General features: G+C 39.3%; 2 protein-coding genes across 2 annotated transcripts in view; one reads left to right on the top strand and one right to left on the bottom strand.

Annotated features, from left to right (window-relative positions):
* elp4 (elongator acetyltransferase complex subunit 4) overlaps positions 1–1,419 on the bottom strand; it is a 63,720-nt gene extending 62,301 nt beyond the window's left edge. The window contains exon 1 of the mRNA XM_041984610.1: positions 1,200–1,419. Within this exon, the coding sequence (XP_041840544.1) occupies positions 1,200–1,419 (220 nt within the window). The remainder of the gene's footprint in view (positions 1–1,199) is intronic.
* A 56-nt stretch (positions 1,420–1,475) lies between these two features.
* On the top strand, positions 1,476–15,315 carry immp1l (inner mitochondrial membrane peptidase subunit 1). The gene is made up of 6 exons (XM_041984621.1): positions 1,476–1,560; positions 8,651–8,761; positions 8,868–8,956; positions 9,140–9,266; positions 14,503–14,613; positions 15,171–15,315. Exons 2-6 carry the CDS (start codon positions 8,657–8,659, stop codon positions 15,249–15,251), a joined length of 513 nt encoding a protein of 170 aa, XP_041840555.1. The 5' UTR covers positions 1,476–1,560; positions 8,651–8,656; the 3' UTR covers positions 15,252–15,315.
* The last annotated feature ends 2,764 nt before the right edge of the window (positions 15,316–18,079 follow it).

The raw sequence follows: 18,079 nt of genomic DNA on the forward strand, positions 1-18,079 counted from the left end.
TTAAATTCATAAGATACGCCACAATAGTTATTTTGACCTGTTGCTGGTCAATTTTAATCCATGAGTGCTTGACAGCGAGCAGTGAGATTAATCTTTGTGCCAATTTCCCTGGTTTTCTCCACATTCCTCAGCTGTGTTCAAATGGCCTTACATGATTATCTCAAGGTGTTTAATTCAGATGGATATTCTATCAATTGCACTGCAATATCCATTGCAGTGGGCTCCTCTTAATATTAATTATATGTATCTAGTACCAAGGTCAAACACCAGAACTCACAGTTTAACTTCAATGCAGGTCCAAACTAAATAAGAAACAAGAAGAAATCAATAACTTGGAGGGAAGTTGTCATTTAGCAGTTAAAAGGTGGCTTTCCAAGGTAATAAAACCACTCATCTAAAAAGGAACAATGGCATAAGATTGAAGGGAAAACAACAAATCTTTATGTAATAACTAAAAACAAAGAATAGTGCCACACCTCTCTACCGCACCACTGAGACTATATTAATATGGTAGTTTGATCAAATCAATTCAGTAAGCTTAGTATAACAGATTAAGAAAATTAAAATATTAGCCGTTTCCAAAAAGGTTAGTTTGGGATGCACAATTGGTGTGTTGGATAGGCATGTATCAATAGAAAAGCCTGTCTTAACATGAAGATATAATTGCCTGAATTATTTTTGCCAAAAAGAAGTGGAATTGTTTTATATTTTGTGATTGAAACTTATGTCTTTATCATATTGTTTTCTAAAAAAAAAAAAAAAAAAGAAAATTAAAAAAAGAAAAGCCTGCATTAATGGTTTTATCAGACAGGAGTAGTAAAAGAAAGAGAGAGAGAGAGAGAGAGAGAGAGAGAGAGAGAGAGAGAGAGAGAAACTACTGTATTATGTCCGTCTAGTGCAAATGAAAGCTGGCCATAAAACGAGTTATGCCTAGTTTTCCTGCACTTTTACAATTGCGCTAACTAAACAGATCTTTACAGACAAAACTTGAAGATTGACATTTAGATGTGACAGATAATTCAGTTAATTGTTTGGATTCCGACAGGACTTAATAACCGTTAGTTAACCCAAACCCACTATACTGTGACGAATGACAATTTATCTTACAGAAACTTACTGCATTTTTTTTACACTGCAAGTGTAACACTAAACAAAACAGTTAGCCTGTGCTAATCATTATAACATCTAAGGACACTGACCGAGCAGATAGTCGAGTGACGTGACACCAGTCGAAATTAAGAGTTGTCCATTTTGAACGGAAGGTCTAGTACCAGGTATGGAGATTAATTTGCTTCTAGCTTTCTTCTGAAAGCTTGTACTATTGAAAGTTGAACGGTCAGCTGAGGGGTTACCCACACTGTTCACGGGAGCTGCCATATTGCTAGTAACGTGGTAACGCTTGATAGTGTTTTGGAGCATGTGATCCAATCAAAGAAGAGTTTAGTCAAAGTCAACCAATAAGGACACGGATTGTTTCGACGCCGCTTCTGGAAGCTGCCAAAGGGAAGTTCAATTTGTTATGGTACAGTGCATAGTTTCAGCGCATTGAATCAGACGTTGGTAAGTTATTAGAAAGACTGTGGAGATTTTCACAGTTTAGCAGCTACTGTTTTGAGTTTCTACGTTCTTTTAACAACCACGAACGTATGTGTTTATGGCTATAACCGGAAGATAATCCGTGTATGACAATTTCTTTTTCTGTGATGGTTTTTGTATGTAAATGACCTTGTTCGTTTAATTTAATAATACAGAATCAGAATATTGTTTGGCGGTAATGGCCCTTTTGACTAAACTCTTCTGATCTTCGAGTTTAAGTGAGCTGAACGGAACTACTGTTAAAACTGTCTGTAGCACATCATGTCCAAACAAGCTGTATCCAGAACACTGTGTTATGTTTGGTCTTGTATAAGATGTCACAGAATTAGTAAACTAAGAAAGTTTTGATAATTAGCACAAAGTGGGAACATGTAATTGAAACACATATAAAGCAACAGTAAGTGCAAGACAGTGGACAGATATTAAAACAGTTTACTATAAGTGAAACTTAAAGCATTTATTAGTAAATTAAAGTATTACAGGTGATGAGGAGGAAAGGTGCCCTCTTCTTAAAGCAATTTAATTTCTATCTCAGTTTAGTGAGCTGTGCATGAAGCATAATTCTTCTGAAGTGATTCATCATGTTCCACTCCAATTTACAAACAGCTGGCATGCTGTGTAAAAGGTAAATAACAGAATGCAAAGATTTGGAAATCTGTTAAACCAGTATTTTATTCACAACAGAACACAGAAAACATATCAAATATTGAAAGTAAGATATTTATACTTGGAAAAATATGTCACATTGCTTTTGATGGCAGCAACATGTGTAAAAACAAAGTTCAGGCCATGTTTACCAATATAAAATAACAACTCTTCATTAAACAACATTCTACATATCTGGCAATGAAGAAACTAGTTGCTTTTGAACTGAGCGCTAATATTAAGCCAGATGTTCCCTCACTTTTTTAATTTAGATTTCTAAAAATATTTTTATAATATATTGCTTTGACCACAGAACAGTTCATCATTTTGCCGCAGTTAATTTTAAATGAGCTTTGGACCAGAGATGATGACAGCACTTCATGATCATGTTCATATATGGCCACTTTGCATAATAGAGACTTAAAGTGCAGTTGTGGCACTATAGACTGTGTTCACAGACAGGGGTTTCTGAAGTTGTAGAGCTCATGCAGTGATTTTGAATTGTTTTTTAATGCAGTGCTGACTAAGAGGTACTGGATCACAGGCATCAAATACTGTCCATCACAAACACAGATATCTACAGATTATTTTGATGATATTTTAGATGAAAGAGTAGTTAAAGTCTTTGAAATTTTACATAATTATCAAATTGCTTGCCATTTTTTATATTTTTTTTATTGCTTAACCTCTGCCTGCTTTGCCTCTCATATGTGATTATATATATATGTATATGTGTATATATATATATTCATTATCTTGACCGCTTATTCCATTACGGGTCGCGGGTGAGCTGGAGCCTATCCCAGCATTTTTAACAGGGGAGAGGCAGGGTACACCCTGGACAGGTCACCAGTCTGTCGCAGGGCCAACACAGATAGACAAACAACCATTCACACGCACAGGGGAGAATTTAGAATAACCAATTAACCTATCATGCATGTCTTCGGACGGTGGGAGGAAGCCGGAGAACCCGGAGAGAACCCACGCTTACACGGGGAGAACATGCAACCTCCACACAGAAAGGCCACCGCCCCCCAGGTTCGAACCTCCCCAGAGCCGAGGCTTGAACCTTCTTGCCGTGAGGCTGCGGTGCTAACCACCACACCACCGTACAGCCATATAAGTTGCAACATAATCCTCCAGTTTTTTTTCCCCAGTACCACTTACTTTTCAAGGCTTTAGGGGAAAGGACTTATTGTCAATAATTATTTTTAAAAACTCCTAACATTCTGTTAGATTTGGCTAATTGCTGGTAAGAGAAAGCCCTGTTTAATTTTTACATTACAGTGTCCACTATTAATGCTGGTTGACAGGTGATCACTGATATCCTTAAGACAGCTGTAATAAGCTTTGTGTGGCAGAGAGAGGCTAGAGGCAGCACAAGATCGCAGGATGCTGTGATGCTCCTGAGGAAGCAGTCGCCCAACTGCTCACTTTACAAATGCTCTCAGCAGAGACGGTCCTGCTGTTTTGACATCACTGTTGAGATTTATATGTGCTGACAGGAGACCAAGGGAATATATCATGACTGACAACACTGGGCATTGTGGAAAGCCTATATGAGACAAAGATGCGCTGACTGACCTGCATCTCGAAAGGAACAGAGCCTGCTTCAGCAGTGCAATGTGCATCATGTATGAATACAATGCTTTCTCCCCTTCTTCAGAACATTGTTAGTCAACTAGTTAACAATTCTCTCTTGGACTTGTTTAACATGGTTGCACTACTTAGTAAGCAGCAAGACACAGAGCAGCTCACCATAATTGTACAAACATCTTATACATAGCCCCCTTTTAACAGTGCCATCTAGTAAATAGGTATTTTTTTGCAGTGTTTTCCAGGTTTATCAGTCTCTATATCTGATTCAGCTATATAATGGCAGCAGTCATAACATGTCAGACTTTTCCTGGTCAAAATGTTTTGGTTTCTTGAGTCTAATTCTGCCATCAGTGTTGAAGTGCAATAAGCAGTCTACTTGTTGTTTCCGGAGGATACAAGATAATCATCAGCATGCACCATATTTGTTTTGTTAGCATTGTAAGGAAAGCAAAAGTCTACGGGCACAAGTACAATGAGCATCGGACAGGTTTTGTATACAGCTAATTTTGACAAAGGATTTGACTTTTCCATTTCTTCACCGGCCCATATTGTGAATGGCTTTAGTTTGCATTCCTGAGACTTTCTTTTTGCAGATGTTCCATCAATATAACATGAGTCATATTTAGTCAGACCTTTACAGTTGAGACGTTGAAAGTATAAAAATACATAGTAATATATAAGAATACAAAACATGCACATGTAGAATTAAAGGAAATCATAATCTTAAAAAAATGCTTTTGAGTTGAGATGTCTGTCATTAGCTAGTGTTAAAATATATTAACCTGCGTCATGCCTGTGGATAACCCAAACTTCTTTGTAAATGTGATGCAACCTTAGATAACATCTCTGAACTCTCAGCACATGGCCAGGACCATGCAATGACTTGTGGTCAATACAATAAGACTTAGTGACTGATTTTCCATTGAATGTAATTTAGTTCACAGCAGCTGTATTCATATCACTTGGCCATTATTTGCTCTGGCTGACCCATTGATTGTAGGTATAAATCCAGAGCTCCTTAAATAGTAACCTAGCTCAGCTGTTTCACGGCTGTGTTGCTGCTAGTAACAATGAAAAGAGCAATATGGAGATCAGGCTTTTCAATTAAGCTTTTGATACAAGGCAGACCTAAGAGGAATGAAGCTAGACATAGTCTTCTTTCACTGGGACTTTTACATCTGTCATTCCCCATCCAGCCAGGTGTCTGTGTTTAAATCAGCAGGATTAACTCTGATTGCACTGATAGCTGAAACAGACCCCCCCGGTTGCCAAAGCTTCTCCTTTTTATAGCTCACATTAAGATCAAATCAAGCTGCGCACAACAGGGCTAATGCTCCTCCCTCCCCTGCCTTCTGCTGCCCAGAGGAAGACATCAGAGGTGGGATTCGTCCCCTCTCTGGTCTGGCTGCTCTTCCAGACTCCCTTCCATCTGGGATCCTCAGGGAGAAGAAGAATATCTGACAAGGGGCTCATAAGCCTCTTAGCCCCCCTGTTGCCCGGTTCTCTCTCAGCCCATGTTTTCCTAATTTAGTTGTGTAAGAAGTTCACTGCAAGGCCCTTGTGTGCTGTTTGGATTGAAATTCTCTTTGTGGTCCTAATAGACTATCCATGTATATCAATTAACACTACTCAGCCATGGACAGGGTCAAATCTCTTGAGACTGATAAAAAATAATTCCTTTATATTTCCTTATGGCTTTGGTAATGTGTTTTTAAGTAGGTATCACTTTTGACAGGCTGTTTTAGCTTTATTTTCTGTTTATTCCTTAAGTAGTTACATAGATATGGAAGTGTTGGCATTGGAAAACTGAGTAAAAATGAAACAATCCAACTTATTTTTTATGACTTTAAGTGGGTTTTTTTATGCCTTGTTTTTTGTTTTCTTTTGAAATGTATTAATTAAATGGGCCCTGCAATGGTTTGCAATGTACTGGTGACTTGTCCAGGGTGTATCCTGCCTCTCACCTGCTATAATGCTGGGTTAGGCTCCAGCTTCCCCGCAACCCCTCATTGGACAAAGCGGTATAGATAATGGATGAATTATTAATTAAATGACATTTTGAAATAATTATCTCAAAGTCAAAACCTTTTAAACATGTTGATGCATCAGGAATCTTGATTATAGAGCATTCTTTACTTGCAGAGCAGATCAGCAACTTTTCAAATGCTGCTCAGATATTTTGTTTTTTTTTTCCCAAAAATTAAACCAGTTTATTCTTCAGGTCTCTTTGATTGCAACAGGTAAGAAGCCTCTTTGTTCATGTTATTGCACATGACAGAAAACACTTTGTCCATATTGAATATCCACTGTCTTAAATTATTTGCTTGAGATGTTTTTGACAGTTAAGTGGAGCAGTTGGTATCTGTTATACAGCAAAATTTTACGGTCATACTTCTTTTTGGGGGAAAAAAAATGTTAGTATATGTTTCTTTTCATTAATCCTTTTTTGTGAATGAACTGCCTTGAATGAACAGGGCTCTCTCACAAAGAGGATCACAGAGTTAAAATCACATTTGTTTCCATCTGCAGCCTTTCATATGGGATCCCCCTCTTTTCCCCACTGTAGCACTGTGCTGCCACAATGGGGGGCCAGCGCCACAGATGGTTCTGCAGGAAAGGCTCTGTGACTTTTTTTTTCCCCCTATGGCCATATTTGCTGTGTAATCCTGGATTAACAGAGAGACTTTGTGTTAATTTACGGTTGTAATACAGCGTTCAATTAATGCTGGTTGCCCCCACCACATATACATGCATTGAGTATTAGAGGCAAGAGATAGTGTGGGTTGTCTGGCTCTTTACCCAGGAGAATTACATGTAATGGAGATCCAATCAGAGGTCTCTGTGGATGTCCACCTCATTCTGAAGGAATCCCTAAGGAGTCACTGCACCTCACATGTTCATAGGTGATTCTGTTTTTCGTGCATACAAACACACACTATCAATGACAGAGGGTGCCTTAGGAAACCAGGCGGCTGCATATGGACTCTCTTGATATCAATCACTGGCCGTGTGATCTTGTTATGCAAAGTCCCTTAATCCCTACCTATGATGAATGCATGCTGGAATGGGGAGGTGGAGGGGAGGGGGATGAAACGGAGATATGAGGGCAGCTGTATGGGAGGCTGTCCACTGTTCATTGCGAATGAGTGCTAACTAAGATTCCTGATCCCCAGTCTAGCAGAAGGAGGAGGACATGTGAGATCATGTCTGAGAGTGCATTACAGTTCTGTAATGACAGAGATGCTGGTGGAGCAGGCTGAGAGCAAGACGAATAGAGATGAGTATGGTGCCCTCGTGCAGGCCTAAGATTCACATTAACCTTTTTGTTCCCATCAGAGGAATTACAGGGCCAGAGGTGTCATTGTAGCAGCTGGGGGAGGACTGGGTTTATAGTTCACATGAAACAGAACAAGAAACAGGAGCAGGCTGCAACAGGAAAGGGGCACTTCATTTGGGCCCTGCACTAAACATATATATGTCCCCCTTCACCTGCTCAAGCTCTTTCACTCACAGTATTCATTGAAAAGCAGAGGGTTGCCAGGGGTGATTTGGGAACACAGAGAGGAAGCAGAGTAGCGGCACATAGGGAGGTGAGAGGATGGAGTTGTTCTTTTCTGGATCAGAAAGGATGGTGAATGGGCCACAGAGACAAACCACACTAGGGATGAAAGAATAGATAGGGGGTTTAATAGGTGAAGTCTAGTTGGAATGATGAGAGGGCAAGATGTGTGTTTGTGTGTGTGCAAGAGAAAGAGAGAGAGAAGAGTGGAGGGGGGTAATGGGATTAGGGGTAACACCTTTGGCAGGGCTCGGAGAGCCACCTGACGCCCGGTCTGTTGGGAACCTGGGGAGAAAGGCGGTGGAGGTTGTGGGGCAAGGGAGAAATTGGGGGTCTAATCCTTGTCCATCTTTGGGAAGTCATTCCCAGAGCTCTGAGGATTTGGGGCTTTGGTTTCCGCTCTGCTTGCTTTGGTTAATAATACCCTGGGAGAGAGAGGAGACATGGCGAGAGAAAGAGGGAAGGAGACAGAAGGGATAGGGGAGATGAAGAAAAAGATTTCTTTAGCCTGTGGTGGACAAGGACAGCAGCAGCCTGATGTAAAAGAAAATGTCTGAAACACACACTAACACTTAAGCCATGTGGCATCTATTGGGATACTGTTTTTATGTATATGCAGGTGTGTGCGTGTGTTTGTAAGTGCTTCTGTGTTCTACGTATGCACCCTTCATGATAGTGTGTAAATACTGGCTTGCTTTCCTCTGACCATCCCACAGGTTGAGTAAAAGTCAATAACCAGAGTGGGGCTGAGATGTTTGCTTAGAAGACACATGTGGATCGTCCTTGTGTGTGTTTAAGTGACAGTGTTTGCAGGGCAGTTGTAAGGTGCCTTGATGTTTTTGTGTTTCTATGGTGCTGACAGAAGTTGATAACAGTTCTAATGACTGTGGTGGTGGTGGAGGCAGTACTGTGTGGGACTGGCTGCAGAGCTGCTTGGCTGGACGTGTCACAGCTTCTGTGTTTGAACATCACCTGAGCACAAGGTGTTGATAGGTCCATCCTACACAAGATCAAAGTTCAGGGCACTTTTCTGGTGTGAACCGGCCGCTCAGCCCCTGAGAATGAAACACCATAGAATGTGCCATCTTAGCAGTAGGCCAACTGTGACAACCTTATCCACACTTTCACAAATTAAACCCAGAATAGCTGTTGTTTTTGGAAATGCTTTAAAACAAGTAAGCCTACTACGAGTTGATCAGACATGTACAGTGGCAACAATGTAGCATAACTTGTGGTTGTTCTTTTCCACAGGCAGAAATGTTTCGTCGTGTGCTGGGGAAGACCTTGGGCTTTGTGGGTTACACAATCCAGTATGGCTGCATTGCACATTGTGCCTTCGAATACATTGGAGAGTTTGTAGTGGTTTGTATTATTAAGATTAAAGACCTAATGCATTATTTTTCCTTATATTGTATTCATTCTTCTATGCACAAGAAATAATTGTTATTTTTGTGTTGTCTTGATTCAGTGTTCTGGTCCATCCATGGAGCCCACGATTGTAAACCATGATGTAGTGTTCTCTGAACGCATGAGTCGACATCTTTGTAAAATACAAAAGTGGGTAGCGATCATCTGCAGCAGGCAAACAGTAGACACACTGTTTACCTTTGCAATTTTCTCAAGGATTTGTGGTTTATAATTTTGCCACAAATATTTCATTATATTATATTATACAATACATTATATGAGTGACTGCACCTTGAGTTATCCGTAATAAGTATGCTTCTGTTTTGATTTCAGGGGAGACATTGTAATTGCAAAAAGCCCATTTGACCCAAATGTGATCATTTGTAAAAGAGTGATTGGACTGGAAGGTGACAAAGTCTGCACAAGTTCCCCATCAGATTTGTTTAAGACCCACACATTCGTAAGTATATTTACATCATATACACTTACTCGGGCAGGTGTTGGGCTTTTCATATACATCCAGTTATTACCTGCTTTACCAAGTGAAGATTAAGATGGCAATTTTGCTTCAGATAGTTACGGCTCACTGAGTTTCCTTGAAAGCAAAAAAAGGGGGTTAAAATGGTACAGTGAAATGGAGAATAAAATGACTAGTGTTTAGTACAAAGCACTTGATATTTTCTTATACCGTAAAATGACAAACAGGATCTTTATGCATAATGCAAAACTGTGCCTCAGTTTTTTTTTCTTTGAACATGTACCACAGTCTATAGATTGTCACAGTTGTTTACATTTTAGACCACACACATCCATTTTGTGTCACTGGTCAAAATATCAGCTTTTGACAACACCTATATTTCCTCAGAACAGTGATAAATCCAGAGAGTGAACAGGGGTTCTGCTGCTGAAACCACTGTCATTGCTTTTCTATTACTACTCTCCCCAACACCCACAGCCCAGGCCTGCAATCTCTCTGAAGCCTGTTAGAGTTAGTGCCAGCCGAATGGACAGACTGATGGGCGGGAGGAGGGGTGTCTTTGGGTGTGTTTGTATGTATGTGTGTGTGAGTGTATGAAAGTCCACAAACCAAAGGTTCTGTTTATGTTGCATGTCTTTGAATTTATTTAGTATTTTATAGACAATGGAGAGACAATGAGTTCAGCAAAACATAGCACAAGGCCAAGCCTGCAAGTGCCACCCATCAAACAAAAAATAAATAGATACAGTAGGTTTCTTTTGCTACTACCTTCAGCTCCACATGCTGCGAAGTGATACTCCTAAGGGATACCATTGTATTCTGATGTCTCAACTTGAGTAATAAAAAACAATGTTAAGTCATGTTATTGAGGGTTAGGTCAAGCTTAGGATTGTGCCAACTGGCTTCAGTTCACTTTATATGCTCACAATTCACTTACAATATATTTGTTGAGTTCTTAATCTTAAATAATAATATTCATAGGTATGTATCACATATCAGATAAGTGTATGTGTCTTGTGGTTTGTATGTAAGTGTTCATTTGTTTGGCCTATTAGAAGCTAATTTAGCCAAGGAGCTACTTCTGAGGCTGAAAATGATGCCAGTGCAGAACTTTAGTTCCTCAAATGGCAACTAAATCAAGTCAAAAGCATGATGAAGTACCAAAATTTAGAAAGGAGTTAAATTTAACATTTAACAGCTACCTAAGGAGAAAAAAAAATTGACTATTTTTTTCTATAAAGCCAGCATTTTTTCTTGCAGTTACGGAGTTTTTATATTACTCACATTTCTAAACTGTAGCCAGGATTTCATTTCTTTAAAGGTGTGGTTGCTGTAAAGGGTCCTCATTATAATAACTGACTAGTTTAAATGTTCATTTTGGTTGTCCACTAAAATTTACATGCTTTAATCTTACACTGGACGTTGCTTTAGCACTTCTTGTCTTGCTGTCTTTAAGGGCCCACCCCAAACAGCTCTGTCTGGCTGTCTATTTGACAAAAATGCATGCATGGTGGCTGCTCATTCATTGGCCATTTTTCCATTGCTTGGCACAGCCAAGTACTGCAAATAGTATCTCCTCAATGTTGTCAGAGCAGCTGCTTATCATTTGCAGCGCTGTATGAAACTGCTGTGACAGAGATGGGGCAAACTTCCTGGTGTGTGAAGAGTGGTCATTGCAGTGTTTGAGTTTGAGGCTGTTGTTATCTTCTGAGAGTGAACATGACAACACTGCACTACTGACATCACCTCCTGCCAGTGGGAAAGAAAAAAAAAAGTTGTGCAAATCTTTACTCATTATTTTTAACCTTTACTCCTGGATCTCTGTGATCTATGAGCATAGATTACATGGTTATCATATGTTCAGCAGTCCATCCCTATAGATCTGTAAATGATTTTTAAATGTATTCTTTATTCAGATAACTAGGGAGTATGTTGCTGTATTCCAACTTCAGCTTGGATTTGTTCAGAAACATTACACCCATGTATGATGATTTTTCTCTGATCTGTCAGTGCTCTGCAGTGTTTTCATGTTTCAGCTCACCTCATTTAGTTGTGATAGAAAAAATAAAGAAAAAAGTACCTGACACCAGGACTGTAGAAGGAAAAGGGTCATGTGTGCAAAGTTTTAAAAAAAGTATAACGTGAGGCATTTCAAGTAAATGTGGAACAGAGTCTTTTGTGGGGAAAAATAACTGTGATTGAGGGATGTGAATTTGTAACTTTGCAAACTTTTTTCACACATGAACTTAAAGCAATATAACACACTGAACCCTTGGTCCTTTTTAATTGTCTTAGCCGATTTGTCCTCAGGTTCTCTTTTTTTTTTTTTTTTTTTTTGTCCCTTGTACATGAGTTTTGCAACCCGGTAGGGCAAAACCAAGGATTGAAAATGCTAGTTCACAAACCTATGGGTGACAGAAAGAATATGTGTGCAGGCATCATTTGCAACACTGCCATTTCTTTTTGTTGTTTTATAAAATGTTTCAAATATATTTATTTTAAAAAAAGGAGCAAAAGGAGTGTGTTTATGACTGCCAAAACCATTTGTTAGTGTGTCATGACTTCAGTTATAGAAAAACTGAGGACACTACAGCAAAGCACACACAAAAGTGAAATTTAAAAAAATCACAGTAACAAACTACTGTTCACACATGTATGATGCATGGTGTGATACATGATACCTGGAGCATTTTAATCTCATATAGCCTCATACATGTTTTGCCATGTCTATTTTATTTTTAACTACCAGGGGCATAATCACTGTCAGTGTGACAGCATCTGTGGTAACTGAGAAAATACCTGTTGTTGACATAAATGTTTGAGCTCCCTCAGGGAGTCCCGCCCCACCCTAAAAAAAAAAGATTATATATGTTTGTGTATGAGTATTATCATGGTGTGAAGCATGATGGGTGGAGCTGTAAAGATGAATTTTTGAATGTGCTTTTAGACCCTGTCATCACGTCCTCTCGTTTAGACAGACATGCACGTCCTCTCCAGCCTCAGAGATCCAACAACAGACTAATTGCTCTCTCACCTTTAAGGAATCATTTCTTTATCTGAGCTGTTGTGTCAAAACAATGACACTCGATCTCTAATATTAAACCGGAGGGGGGAGAGTGAGACATGCAAGAGATGAAATGCGCCCATACACTTTGTTCTTTGCATTAAAGACAGACTGAGTAATATGGTGAAAGATTAACTTAATATTCATATACAGTATTAAGCTGAACATCATTCCCCACCCCAATCATGTTAACATAATGAGCAGTGTAATGGCGTGGCTGTTAAACAACACCTCTCCACAGTACAGAGCGCTCCAGTTTCGGCTCTTCTCGACACGTCTCTGACAGGTACACAATGCCTGGCATCGACCCAACCTGAAACCACAGTACGGGTGCAGGCATTCCCATCCATCACACCAGAGTCCCTGGTAGAGCTGATCAAAGCGACTGCATGTTTAAATACTTCAACTCCGTTGAGCCTGTGTGGAAATTTGGAAATATGTGTGGAAATCTGTTCCTCTGTCAAAACCAGACATATGGTTACAGTAAGGTGCCAAAGTGACAAATTGCTCACAACAACCTGTCTTCAGAGAAACAGCTTAATTACAGGTTTTACAAGTAGGCAAAATAATATCAGAGGGGTTTATAATTTTGATTATTTACTGGTGCTTAAATTGCCCCTATTATTTAGAAGCCAAGTCAAGAAAAAAAAAGTATAATATAAATTCAGCATTGCTTTTTTTTAGTCTATTTGTAGTTTATAGGTTCCATAGGCAATAGGCGAGACATTTATTCTAATGTTCACCACAATGCAGCAGGTACAGTAAGTCCAGCTCAGTATCACTTGGTAAGTGGTGCTCCTTCAGGTAGATTTGTTGTTATGAAGGCTTGAGAAGAGTGAAGTTTTTTGCTCATTAACCATAGTACTAACTTATTTTTTGTGGTTTACAGGTATTATTGATTTGCAGCAGTGTTGTCGATCATCATGTCTTTTCTTTAAATTTGGTTTCCATTTGTGGAATCTCCTGACAAAATTTTTAAAGATCCTAGGATTTCCCAATCTAAGTGCTATGTGCTTACAGTCAACACAACCAAGATGATGCTTTTATATAAAAGGAGAAACAGTGGCTCTGGTTTGGCAGATGACAAACGGTGGTGTTTCTTTTTTCCAGTGCTTGGGAGCCAGCATATGTTACCATGTTAATGAGGTGTAATGGTGAGAATCCAGCATGCTGACATATGGTTCTCAGATGACTTCTTTAATGATATTCATTTGTGTCGTTGTTATTCTGTGAGTTGTTTACCTCATGTTAGGTCAATGTGTCACTGGCTTGTGATTATGTCACATCATCTGTCTCAATTATCAAATATGAAATGAAATGCAGCATCACACAGTAGGGCTGAGGATTAATCAGAGAGCAGGGTGATGGGAATACAAACACAAATGCAGGCAAAGACGTGACATCACCTCACTGTGGTTAGTATTCCTTTTCTATATTCACATTATTCTCTTTCTTCCACAGGACTTTTGCCGTTAAAAAGTTAGGCAACACAAAAATAGACTCGTGGATTGTGATGCCCATTATGACAATATAATGTGTTGTTGATCCTGTCTGCACATATAGGGGGGACAGCACACTTAATTAGGGCCTTGACAAGCCTACTCTCCTAAAGTGATGAGATTAATCATAATTGGTGTCACTGTGAATTAGAGCCCGCTTGGATGACCGCCCCACTGGCAGGTCGGACCGTGGTTGAGACCCTTGGATGCTGCTGCTAGCCACAGCTTAGCTCTCTCCCTCTCCCTCTTTCTCCCTCTGCCCCGGTATCTCAGGCCCCTCTCTAGCTTTGCCCTCGCTGGGTAAGAGGGGCGCAGATCTTAGCCAACAGCCTAATGACCCTGTTTGAAGTTCTCCCTAAATCCCCATCCCCCGACCCAGCCCGTTACTCATGACCCCTCTCCTAAGACGATAGAGGGTTAAAGAGGGACAACCAGGTCGACGTTACCATAGACTGAGGAGGGAAGGATGGCTGAAGCGACTCATTGGGGTTAGGGGGGGTGGGGTTAAAGTAGATTTTCACTACAACACAGGGTAAGTCACTTATGTTGAATGCAATCCCAGGAACTTGTGTTCTGTTTGATTTCTTGTTTTGCTGAGGAACAGTCTACGTCTTAATAAATTTTGCCCTTTTTCTGTGTGTGGGGATGTTTTCAGGTTCCACAAGGCCATGTATGGCTGGAAGGAGATAACCTTAGGAATTCCAGTGACTCAAGGAGCTATGGCCCAGTTCCCTATGCCCTCATACGAGGGCGTGTTTGCTTAAAGGTAACGGGCAACGTTTACATCCAACATGTTCTATGGCAAAACTGAGGAGGCTACTTTGTTTACATTCCCCGATATATGTGTTGGAACCTTGGTTAAGTGGCTTGTGTTGAGCTTCTGTATGTCATTTGCTAATGAAATTTTCTTACCAATCCATTTTGGGCATTTTAAGCCCAGATCAGTGATATTAGTCAGTTGGCAGTTTAAAGCAAGTGCATCTGAATAACCAAAGCCTGGACAACATATTGTCTAGCTTTCCATTCTGCTATGTTGTCATGTCACTTGATGTCATAGCAACCATGACCCTGGAAACGGGTCACACAACCTTCTGTCCATCTGATTGGACAGCGTCACTCCACTGGAGGCCCTACTACAACAGCTGATAAAATAACAAGATTTTCAATGAGGTCAAATGCATCATTAAAAGCTGTATTTGAAACTGTATAAGATGTAAAACAAAGTTTTACACATGATGACCTGAAGCCATTTATTTTGTTTTTAAATAAGTTTTTATCTCTTCTTTAACTCCTTGTTATTCTGATTTTCTTTGTCCTGTACAGCTCTGGCCCCCGCATAGTTTTGGCACCCTGAGTGAAAGCCCAACCAAACGGATCATTAATAGTCCAAGTGACTCACATTGACTCATCCACTTTGTTCATAGTGTATGCTACTGTACTTTTTGAATAAAAATGATTCATTTATCTTTTTAAGTCTTGTTTGTTTGATTAAGGTCAGCAGCATTTCAAATATATATGCGGGGGGCAACACCTCACATTCATAAATACTTAATTATTTAAACTGTGTTATAATAGTCAGGCCTTTGTCATTTGGGCTTACAGTGTGCTCATTGTAGCTGTGCAGCACTGTATGAAGACCATTGCGTGAGCAGTGAGTAACGCTGGGTCTCTGTGGAACTGCTAATGGCAGAGCTGGCAGAGGCAAAGATGAGAAGCACAAGGTTTATGTGCTCATTCAGTAACAAGTCTCAAGCATAATAGGCAGTAATAAGGTTTTAAATCAATAAATTAAACTCATAATCGTACATAACTCTGCATATACTCGAACATAAAGATATCTTTGCACTTAACTGTGAAAACTGATTGTAAAGTGCACCTAAATCACATACAGTCTCTGCAGGATGTTTGTGAATGTGCTTTACAAAGAGATATCTGTCTAAATCCACAAATTACAGCTTAAGAAACTACTTGTTTTAAATCCCCTTACGAAGATGTTATTAATGTCATGTTTACCCTTTCTTGGCATTATGGTAAAACAAAAGCTCTCTGATTGTTAATATTTCATTAGGCTGCAAAGGCAATTGAAAAAATGTTAACATTTCCCATTTAACCATGCAATATTAATACGCACTTAGTAAGGCCTCACTCAACACTGAATACATTTTGTGTGATTTTGTGTGAGTGAGTATGTGTGTGTATGTGTGCATGTGTGTCTGGTACCTCATTCTCAGTACTGTATGTTACATGTACTTGTGGTGCCATTATTTGATGTTCTTGCAATTGTTGTGAACATGACTTCTGTTATTGGGGAAAATTAAAAGGTCAATAACTGGTCCCCCTTGCAAACGAGATGCTACATCTCAAGGGGTTTCCCATCAATAAACTGAAAAATAAATTGAAATTGTAATAATGCCACTAATGCTTTCCTTTAAACAAACATTTTTTAAACAAATACTCTGCATTTATGATATTACATGACTGCATATATATATGTATGTGTGTATATATATAATATGTGTGTGCGTATGTATGTATGTATATACATATATATATATATGTATATATATGTATATAAACATATATATGTATATATATATATATATATATGTGTATATACATACATATATATATATATATATATATATATGTGTGTATATGTATATATATATCTGTTATATCATCAGTAGGGAAAACTAAGCTGATTGTTGTGTTTTTCATCATCCTGCTGACTCTCACAAAAAGCACTGTACTGCTGCACATTTGTAAGTCTTGCCCATCCTGCTCAGACCTTCCTGGGCACAGAGACATAACAGCACATCCACATACTGAGCTCAGCTGGTCATCCTCGGAGGCAGAGAGGGACTCTTCTCCTTTGAGCTCCCCAGGGGAAGTGAGTTCTGGGCAGCCATGGGTCTCTGTCCAGCTGCCTCTTCTGTCTGGAGGGGACCAGAGGGTCACAGACAAGGCTCTTTGTGACACAGAATTATCTGCCTGAGTGTGATTGTGCCTGCTGGGAGGGACACTCAAGATTGTGTGTGTTTGTGAAAAATATTTATGCAGCGATTTGCTTCTAGCACATCTTCGTTCTCAAGGTTTTATGTTCATCTGTTGCGTGTCAACATGGTGCCACTGTTCAGCTGAAATGCTGACACAAGTAATCTAAGCATGTCCCTTTAAAGATACTGCCCCATAGAGGGAGCCATGGCTATTTGTTACTGTAACTTAAGCCCTGGTGGGTAAAAAGCTGTTTATAATTTAAGTAATGTTAACAAGGTTAAAGCTAAAGACTGTGTATTCATGCTACCTTAGGCCAGCCAGAGAAGACTGGATATTTAGATTTACTAATAGCATGCCTTAATTTGAGTTAAATGTTTAATGATACAGATTCATGAGGATGTTGTTTTCATTGTCGTACGGAGAGTTGCACCAGAGTTCCAAAGAGATGACTGGGCATAGGTGTATATCATTATCATGCTGAGTGAGCACAAAGCCTGGAGTCAGGCAGGAGGAGATGGCGATCGGAAGAAACGGACAACAGACAGCTGTGCTGAGCTATGCAGCACTGCAGAGTCAGGCTGTGTACTGTCAGCCGGGCTGAGATGTGTCTGCTTCTTCTGTACAAGAAGATGCAGACAGAAGGAAAGTGTATCGTGTTTAAGTTAGAATAGAGCAGCTTTTATTGTAAATGGAATTAATATCTGATGTCCTATGGGAATAAACATATTTCAAAGTTATTGCTGAGGAGAAGAAAATTTGGATTCTGCTTTCTTGTGTGAGTTTAAACGGCAATCTTAAAGATATTCCCATGCGATAAAATACTTTTATTAAACTAAAAAAATAAATAAATAAATAATAATAATATAGCTTTCCAACACTGAGGCTGTAAGAGGGGAGGGAGACAAGGTATCAAAGCCAAAGATTTAATAAAAGAAAGAAGAAGAAGAAGAAAAAAAAAGAGAAAACAATTAATCTTCAATCCTAACTGATGCTGCCTTGAATCAATTTACAAGGTTGGCCAGCTCCCGTAACAACCACAAAATCCTCATGTGACTGTTTTTCTTGACATATGAAAATTTCAAGCTAAGCACCTCTATTATGTCCAGTGATTTCAAATGAATGTTGTTTCATGACTAAACAGTATTATTTTTAACAGAATGTCATGTGTGTGTATATATATATATACCGTTTTAGTGTAAAAGAAGGCAAAGCTGAGATTACTCAGATATGAAAAG

The sequence above is a fragment of the Melanotaenia boesemani genome, chromosome 1 (genome assembly GCF_017639745.1).
Source record: "Melanotaenia boesemani isolate fMelBoe1 chromosome 1, fMelBoe1.pri, whole genome shotgun sequence".
Taxonomy (NCBI): Eukaryota; Metazoa; Chordata; class Actinopteri; order Atheriniformes; family Melanotaeniidae; genus Melanotaenia; species Melanotaenia boesemani.

What these genes read in the sequence shown, in the direction of transcription:
- immp1l (XM_041984621.1), top strand. Translation starts at nt 8,657, where the DNA reads ATGTTTCGTCGTGTGCTGGGGAAGACCTTGGGCTTTGTGGGTTACACA. An exon ending in TGTTTAAGACCCACACATTC is followed by an intron (nt 9,267 to 14,502) that starts GTAAGTATATTT and finishes GGATGTTTTCAG; the next exon opens with GTTCCACAAGGCCATGTATG. An exon ending in GAGGGCGTGTTTGCTTAAAG is followed by an intron (nt 14,614 to 15,170) that starts GTAACGGGCAAC and finishes TGTCCTGTACAG; the next exon opens with CTCTGGCCCCCGCATAGTTT.